This window comes from Triticum urartu, chromosome 7A, assembly GCF_056163025.1.
Source record: "Triticum urartu cultivar PI428250 chromosome 7A, HENAU_Tu73, whole genome shotgun sequence".
NCBI classification, from domain to species: domain Eukaryota; kingdom Viridiplantae; phylum Streptophyta; class Magnoliopsida; order Poales; family Poaceae; genus Triticum; species Triticum urartu.
The window spans coordinates 81,884,774-81,894,262 of NC_141879.1; the positions used below are offsets into that span (position 1 = coordinate 81,884,774).

Genomic DNA, 9,489 nt, shown 5'->3' on the forward strand with positions numbered 1-9,489 from the left:
TATAAAGGTTCTCTACAGGTGTCTCCGATGGTATTTGTTGAGTTGGTATGGATCAAGATTAGGATTTGTCACTCCGATTGTCGGAGAGGTATCTCTGGGCCCTCTCGGTAATGCACATCACTATAAGCCTTGCAAGCAATGTGACTAATGGGTTAGTTGCGGGATGATGCATTACGGAACGAGTAAAGAGACTTGCCGGAACGAGATTGAACTAGGTATTGAGATACCGACGATCGAATCTCGGGCAAGTAACATACCGATGACAAAGGGAACAACGTATATGTAACATCCCCAGCATCACACTACTGTAATCCCTTATGATCAGTGCCAAGTCATCTTGATTTATGAAGCTTAACCATGTTGGGATAATATCTCATTTCAAATTCCTTCGCTGAATTCCATTCAAATAAAAAAATGCAAAATGAAGTTGATCAAAACTTGTTGGAAAATGTTCACCTTTTAGCAAATAATCCAAAACTATTTACTGTTAAGGAACACAACATCATCATCAACTCTAAATGGGCCTAATGCATTTTAACAGAGCAAAAATAGCCTTTAAAATGCCCTTTTCTTTATTGTGTAAATTCAAATGAACTCCAAAAATGCCCAAACTTTTTGTGGCAGTGCTGGATATTGCAAAGTAATTATGTTTGCAAAATCTTATGGAAGCTCAAAATATTACTAAACCCCTTTCTGTAAAAAGAAAATAAAAAAGGCCACTGTGCACTTGCCTAAGTGCACAGTGCCTAGAGCCCAGCCCACCACAGCCTCCTCCTCCTCCTCCCCCTGTTCTCTGTTCAAGCGACCGAGGCACGCCCGCCGTCGCCGCTGAACCCACCTCGCCGACCTCGCCGCTATAGGCGCCGCGGGTGGATAAAGATCCACCTCTCCTCCCCCCTGGCCTCCTCATCCATTCACCCCCTCCTCGCTCTCCCTCATTCACCCCTCTTCTGCTCTGTCTCGTTCGCCCGTGCGCGGTCGTCGACGCGCCGCCATCGATCCCGCGGCCACCGCCTCCCGATCGCCTCGCCGACACGCCCTACCGCTCCACCTCGCTCGGCTGCCTCGACTACACCTCGTCATCGAGCTCGGGAACGACCGCATGCTCGGGATCGACCTCACCTCTCCTTCTCGGTTGCCGGCGCCCGCCGTCGTCTCCGTCCAATGCTGCTGCTCCTAAGCTCGCACGGGACTTTCTTGGCCGCACGGTGAGCTCCTCCCTTCCTCCTTTCCTCTCCTCGCGCCGTGCATTTCGCCGTAGCTAGTTCGCTGCTGTTGCCGTGCCTCTGCTTCATCCGACGTGCTTGTAGCCATGTCGTTGCTACCCGTCGAGCTCAGATGAGCCCGGGATCGTGCTCGGCACGTCCGTGCGGGCCCGTTGCACCCCACCCTCATGCTTTGTTGAGCCCCGTAGCGCCGACCCCGTGCTCCGACCGGATGTGCCTCCGCGTAGCTCGTCGCCGGCGTCGTTCCGGCGACCTTTTGGTCTTTTGCTCGCGCCCATCTTGCTCGCGCGTGCACGTAGGCCTCGCCCCGCTCTCTGGATAACCCGAACTCGCGCCGTACCACCGCTGTCGTTGCTCGCCCGAAGCACCTCACCGCCGGCGAGCTCGAATCGCTCGCCCCCGTCCGTTCCAGCCACTCCGGCCACCACCGTTCGATGCGTGACACCGAGCCGCGTCGAACGCGCCCAGCCACAACCCCGCAGACCCCCTGTGCGCGAAATCCGCACCCCTCCCGAGCCGCGCCGCCGCGTTTGGCTCGCCGGAGTCAACTCCGGTGCGTCTCCGGCCGGTGTCCGACGTGGCGTCCACATGGCACCACCTGGGCCACTGACTGGTGGGCCCAGGGGCCCCCTTTGACCTGTTGACTTGGGTCAACGCTGACGTGGCCGCCCCCAGTGCCACTAACATGTGGGCCTCGTGCTAATTAAACAGGTTTTATAAATAAAAAACGCTAATTAATCTATTAATTAGTTTAATCACTAATTAGTCGCTGACTAATGGGGCCCACACCCCTAACTACTACTATTAGTCAAATTAATCCACTGTTAACCCGTAGAGGATGACATGTGGGTCCCGGAGGCCCCACTGGTCAGGTTTGACTTGGTCAGTGCAGCTATTGACTGATGACGTCACTATGACGTCATGCTGATGCAATATTCCATTTCTGTTACTATAAATAAATCCAGAAAATGTTTTAATCTTTGAAAAATCATAGAAAATAAACCGTACCTCGGACGAAAAAGTTTTATACATGAAAGTTGCTCAGAATGACGAGACGAATCCGAATACGCGCTCCATTCATCTGTCACATGCCCCTAGCATGCTGAACATGGAACTTTCCCCCTCCGGTCATCTGTCTAACACAGGTCCGGAACCGGGAAAACATTCCCGTTGAATTCCCCCTTCACCTATATCATGTAGCCCTATGTTAGGTCAACTCTAGCTCTGCCTATCGTCATGTAATGCTTAGTGGTACCTTTGTTTGCTCTGTATTTACTGTTTCTTCCCCCTCTTCTCTCCGGTAGACCCCGAGACCGATGCCGCCCCTGTGATCGGCTACGTTGACGACACTTCTTCCTTTACAGCAGAGCTTCCAGGCAAGCAAACCCCCCTTGAGCATTCCGATATCGCCCATATCTTTCCCTCCCATGCTTGCATTAGAACTGCTACTGCTTTCTGCATGATCCTACTCTGATGCATAGCCTGTTGTTGTTACCTGCTTTCATACCTTACCTACTTATCCTAAACTACTTAGTATAGGTTGGTTAGAGATCCATCAGTGACCCCACCTTGTCCCAGTTGCCTCGCTTTATGTTCGATGACTCGATCAACGTGATCGACGTCCAGGCCCCGACACCACACATCACCCCCCTAGTTGTACGACTCTGCAGAGTTACCATCGAGTGCCGAGGGTGGAACCTTTTAGATCACTCCTGATGAGATCTCCATAGTGTAGCTATACGGTTGAGGTCATCGAGGGTGATTTCCTCCTTAACCACTTCCGTTACGGCTCTGTCGTGCAACCCATCAAACGTGAACCTCGAGGGTGGATCCTCTTACGTTCACCTTGATGACAACATCGAGTGGAATTCACCGGGGGTGATTCCTCGGGTTTTCCCTTTGGTGTTAGACACACAGTTACTGCGGTTACTATGACTTTACACTGAACCATGTTACTAAAGACGGGTCGACCCTGAGGGGTACCCGCGCGAGCTTAATAGCGAGTGATGTGGAGTCGGGTTGACCTCGAAGGTGCCCGCGAGATACTTACGAGGCGTGGCCGGGCATTCTTAGCCCTTGCCGCAAGTACTCGAGACGGGGCGACGGGGTCACATCGATCGTGAGTCTCTGCTCGTTACCGCGCGTTCCTAATCCACTACGATTTGGATATTTGATCCGAGGGGCCTCTGGCCTGATAACACTAACCATCAAGTGGGCATAGTATGGGCGTTCTGTGTCGTATACATCAGCCGAAGCTTAATAGACGTCAGCGACTGAGCAGCGCGCGCCGGGTTGGACTGGTAAGCACCTATTGTTGAAGGAGGTAGCTAGGTCTGCTCACCGGCCGCGTACGCAACGTGCAGGAGTTCCTGGGGAGATGGCCCATGACCCCTGGGGGCATAGGTTTAGACCGGCGTGCTGGCCTCTATATCCTAGGTCGGGTTGCAGCGTATTATTTGGTCGAGGCCGGGCATGACCCAGGAAAGTGTGTCCGGCCGGAGTTAATCGAGCGTGGTGGGTAAGTTGGTGCGCCCCTGCAGGGAAGAAAACATCTATCGATAGCCTTTCCTACGGTAACGGACACTTGGAGTTGTATCACGATCGATACAACTAGAACTGGATACTTGTGATGAGAACTGGATGGTGATGAGAATTGGATTGTGGTGATAACTAGATAGTATCGCTCTGGGATTGCTTTCTCGCAGGGAGTCGAGAGAGGATCTCTGGCCGAGGTTGATAACACTACTGCTACTTTACTTTATGCTACTCTACTCCCTCCTGTTGTTGCAAGATGGTGGTTTCCAGAAGATGTTAGTCTTCGATAGGCTAGGCTCTCCCCTTCCCTTCTGGCATTCTGCAGTTTAGTCCACAGATACAACCCATTCCTTTGATACAGATGCATACTTAGTTTAGATCTAATGTAAGTATTGCGAGTACTTTGGATGAGTACTCACGGTTGCTTTGCTACTTCTTTTCCCCCCATACCCGATTGTTGCGACCAGATGACGGATCCCAGGAGCCAGACGACGCCATTGATGACCACTACTACCCGGAGGATGACCACTACTACGTGAAGACCGCAGACGACTAGGAGTAGTTAGGAGGCTCCCAGGCAGGAGGCCCTGCCTTTTCGATCGTTGTTGTTTTTGTGCTAGCCTTCTTAAGGAAAACTTGTTTAACTTATGTCTGTATTCAGATATTGATGCTTCCGCTGACTTTTGTGTATTCGAGCTTATGTATTCGAGCCCTCGAGGCCCCTGGCTTTTAATATAAAGCTTGTATTATTTTAATTTGTGTCTAGAGTTGTGTTATGATATCTTCCCGTGAGTTCTTGATCTTGATCATACACAATTGCGTGTATGATTAGTGTACGATTGAATCGAGGGCGTCACAGTATACCGTTATGCGGTTTGACCGATAAAGATCTTCGTAGAATATGTAGGAACCAATATGAGCATCCAGGTTCCGCTATTGGTTATTGGCCGGAGATGAGTCTCGGTCATGTCTACATAGTTCTCGAACCCGTAGGGTCCGCACGCTTAAAGTTCAGTGACGATCCGTATTATGAGTTTATGTGTTTTGATGTACTGAAGGTTGTTCGGAGCCCCGGATGAGATCAGGGACATGATGAGGAGTCTGGAAATATTTGAGACGTAAAGATCGATATATTGGAAGGCTATATTCGGACATCGCAAAGGTTCTGAGTGGTTCGGGTATTTATCGGAGTACTGGAGAGTTACGGGAATTCGCCAGGGAGTATATGGGCCTTATTGGGCTTTTGGGGAAAGAGAGAGGGGAGGCTGCGCGCCCCCCAAGGCCTAGTCCGAATTGGACTAGGGGGAGGGCGGTGCCCCCTCCTTCCTTATCTTCTCTTTTCCCTTTCCTTCTCTCCTACTCCTACTACATGGAAGGGAGGAAATCCTACTCCCGGTGGGAGTAGGACTCCCCAGGGCGCGCCATAGTAGAGGGTCGGCCCTCCCCTCCTCCACTCCTTTATATACGGGGGAGGGGGGCACCCCATGGACACACAAGTTGATCAGTTGATCTTTTAGCCATGTGCGGTGCCCTCCTCCACCATAATCCACCTCGGTCATATCGTAGCGGTGCTTAAGCGAAGCCCTGCATCGGTAGCATCATCATCACCGTCATCACGCCATCGTGCTGAGGGAACTCTCCCTCGAAGCTCTGCTGGATCGGAGTTCGTGGGACGTCACCGAGCTGAACGTGTGCTAAACTCGGAGGTGTCGTACGTTCGGTACTTAAATCGGTCGGATCGTGAAGACGTACAACTACATCAACCGCGTTCTCGTAACGCTTCCGCTTACGGTCTACGAGGGTACGTGGACGACACTCTCCCCTCTCATTGTTATGCATCACCATGATCTTGCGTGTGCGTAGGAAAATTTTGAAATTACTGCGTTCTGCAACAAGAGGCCAGAATCTAGGTTTTCACCCTGAAGAACAAGTCCGAGCATATCTGAGCAATGCCTTCAACAAGGTAACTATGCAGAAAACGTTGCCATTGCCTGGTATAACCAACTTAGGTCAAACCTAGGGTTTTCACCCCAGAGATCGAGACGGGATACTCGAGAAGCACCACCAAATCTAAGTCAATCATGTGTTGACGCCACCATTTTTCCATGATCCCAGCAGCTACATGCGCTGGGCTTTGAAATCCTACCGGCGTCGCTGCCGCAGAACCATATCCTTTGTGTCAAGTCACCGTCCATAGATTACATCTCATCGCCGAAGGCAGACTGGTTGAAGCGAGAGCCACCAGAACCCATAAAGGGGGCTTTTGGCTATATCCCGCCAACTCGCCGGTTCGAGTCACCGGCAGCAACCATCAGATCCAAAGAGATAAATACTCACGAAGACCATCAATTGGCTACGACAATCCGCATGGCACGGATGCCCATAACCAAGTGGATCGCCACCCGAACCCCGAGCCGCCACAGAGCGCCGAGGCAAGCACGCGCGAGAGAGCATGATTCCGCAGCCGCAAGGATGGTACCACCAGGACTTCATGCTAGTCAACCCTAGATATATACTGTTGATGCTTTCTCTCGTCCAGATCCATAACAGGGACGCCATGATCTGCTGCCGTACAACGCACCGCCGGTCCTCCTCGTGCAAACCAAGAAGTTACAGCCCATGGTTACCGCAGCAAGATGGAACGCCGATGCAAGGATCACGCTAACACCCCACACGCGCAGGTCTCCAGATTTGTTTCTTTGCCACTGCAGCTACGTCACGACCACTAGCCCGCGACAACCACCACACAGGAGCAGGGGCATCATGAGGACTAGGTAGGATGCATGGGAGTGGGCAGGAGTGGCCCCGCCGCCGTCACCGGCCAGCCGCCGGCCGCCGGCGACAACAGCGAGGGTAGGGAAGAGGAGGCGGCGCCTAGGGTTAGGGCCGTGGGGTGTCGCCCCGTGAGTCGCCCATTTCCCAATGTACTGAATCCATTATCAAGAACAGAAACTTGAGAATGTTTATCTCAAAACTTTTTTTGCACATGCTTGTTTTCAAAACCTGGAAATTGTACTGCACAACAGCATCATCTAAGTGTTCTTGCCTAAAAAAGATCTTCTTTGGCTACAAAAAAAAAACATCATCACCGTGTTTACGTCGCAATAACAACAACCTTGACAAGTCTGGAAGAAGAAATATGCCCAAAAAGAAACTTTTGGTAGATAAAATGCACCAGAAAAAAAGATTAGCTTACAAATTGATGAATACACGTACATCCGAGAAGAGTCGATTGGATGTACAAGCAAAGAAGCTTGCTTGCATCAGATTAGTGAACAACAAAAACATGGGACTGGACGACAGAAAGCATCAACAGTACATATCAAGCCAGGAATTAACACACGAACCACGCCATCCGCCGAAGAAATGAATCTGGCAAAAGGGGAACAACAGAGCTGCGGCCAGATCAGCAGCCGAGGGTACCGGGTCGTCATAGCCAACGGAGGCGGGTGGCAGGAACTCGACGACGTTTTGGAAGATGGGCGGCGCTATCTTTCAGCTGGATTGCATGGGATGGCGGCGGCGGGTCTCGTGATGGCCGGAGACGGATGCGGTGTACCTTTGAACCGTCAGGCCAGGTCTAGCGACATGAAGGACTGGGACGGGCGGGCGTGAGTGGCGTGAGGCTCAGGCATGGTTGAAGAAGCGATGTCAGTGGCGCACGTCGGAGCGGCTCACGGCGATGCACTCCGGCTGCTCCTATGGAGAATGGCTTGATTTTGGTGTTGACTGTTGAGTCGTGTGGTGAAGAGGGCCCGTACTGCTATATTTCGGCACGTCGAGGTGTTTCGTGCAAAATGTGTAGCACCTCTCCACCTTGCTCGAGCTGTACCATAGGAGCGCCAGTGGATGGCCCAAATGTATCGATCGTACCATCGCATCCCAAGGCCTGATCGTATACAAGTTCCAAGAAAGAGCACCACGCGAACATGTTCCAGTTGTCCATGCAACGAACACACACAACGCCAACTTGTACTGGGCGTACACTCACTACGATCCTTTACCAACAGCTCGGCCCTCGTCCTTGCCATGGTCCGTGCGAGACGTGGAGCGACCTCACAGACGGGAACCGTAGTGCTCGCCGGCCGGCTCTGCGTCTGCGAACCCTAGACTCCCGGCCGTCACCGGCGTCAGCAAGCTCTCCCAGATCCCCGTCGATGGCGAACGGGACGAAGCCGGAGATCACCAGCGCCGGGCTCCCGAGGCCGAGGTTCACCTCCTCCGTCCACTTCCCGCCGTCCTTGTACGCTGCCTTATTCTCCTCCGCCCAGTCCACCAAATCCTGGAACCTGTCCTTCGTCATCACCGCCGTGATGGCGGCGCGCACGGTGGCGGCCACGTCGTGCAACGGCATGCGCCGCAGGTCCGACACGCTCGCCTCGTGGGACGCGTACGTGACGACGTTCCCCATGTACATGTCCAGGGCGCCCGCCGACGGCTCGACGCACCTCCGGCCGTCGACGATCCACGCCATGCGGCAACTGGGGGCGGACTCGCCGACGGCACGCGCGAGGAGCTTCCAGACGTGCGCGCACAGCGCCACGAAGCGTGACGGGCGGCGGCCGCTGACTGTCGACGCCGCTGTTTGGAGCGCCGCCAGGTCGGCTGCCCCGATGCGGTAAAGGCGCCGCTGGATGGCCGCGGCCAGGAGGGGGTTGATCATGGTCCCCGGCGTGAACCGCGCGAACTCGGCGTCCAGCGAGGGGCTATGCCGCGGCGGTGACCGCGGGCTGAACAGAGACTGATCGAACAGAGGCTCGCAGGAGAGGCGGCCGCCCGTGCGGACCATCTCCGTGAGGCTGTTGAGCAGAGCGGCCAGCGCCCTGCCGTCGGCGAGGAGGTGGCTGGTGCCGACCGCCAGCGAGAACCCGCCGCACGCGAAACGTACCATCTGCACCGACAAGGCGAAGCCCGCGTCGAAGGGCACCTGGATGAGCCCCAGCGAGCGCTCGATGTCGGCGAAGTCGACGGCCGGAGCGGCACCGCGGCGTCCGCGACGACGAGCTCGGCGCCGGCGTTGTTGCAGGCGTCCTCGGGAATGCTGGTCCCCGGGTCGCGCACAATGCGGCCGGCGAAGGGGAAGAAGCGGCAGAGGTATTCCGGGAGGACAGCGCGTACGGCGGCGAGCACCGCACCGAGGCCGCACGGCGGGGGCCCGTACACGCAGATGAGGTAGAGTGGGAAGGGGCCGAGGACGAGGTCGAGGTTGGAGACGGCGTGCACGGCGGGGAAGCTCGGCGGCGGGCGCGAGGCCCGGACCAGCGTCCGCGAGGCGATCCGGAGGTCAAAGTGCTTGAGCGGCACCATTTCGCCGAGCAGGTGGGTGGGAGTGGGAGTGGGATTGTGGTGGCGCTGATCGACTTCTCTGTGGCTCTTCTACCCAGCTCCGGCCAAGAATGCCATGATTTGTAGGAAGCAGATCGAGCAAGGTACGTACATGGGCTGACAGCTTCGATTAAAGTAACTGAAGTTTCACGTGTGATGTAAAAATGAATCGCATCACATCACATGCATGGCTCTTCAAGTGTACTCCACTTTATTGGATATTCAAGTTTGGGCTCTCACCTGAAAGAATCGAGCATGTTATTGATCTTCAAGTCATCAAGTGTACTACTTTATTGGATATTCTGGGCGTTCGGTAAGATCACGCAGTATATACGATGGGAGTCACATGTACTCGCATCTCACGCGCACGACGCGTATAAAATACTGGAAGGGTTAGAGCATC

At 54.1% G+C, this 9,489-nt stretch overlaps 1 protein-coding gene across 1 annotated transcript; it reads right to left on the minus strand.

The window, feature by feature from the left end:
- Positions 1–7,000: 7,000 nt before the first annotated feature.
- Positions 7,001–9,191, minus strand: LOC147958011 (coniferyl alcohol acyltransferase-like). The gene has a single exon (XM_087535326.1). It carries the CDS (start codon positions 8,650–8,652, stop codon positions 7,762–7,764), a length of 891 nt encoding a protein of 296 aa, XP_087391452.1. The 5' UTR covers positions 8,653–9,191; the 3' UTR covers positions 7,001–7,761.
- Between the last annotated feature and the right edge of the window lie 298 nt (positions 9,192–9,489).

Excerpts from the sequence above, each read along its gene's own strand:
- LOC147958011 (XM_087535326.1), bottom strand. The coding sequence starts at position 8,652 with ATGGTACGTTTCGCGTGCGGCGGGTTCTCGCTGGCGGTCGGCACCAGC.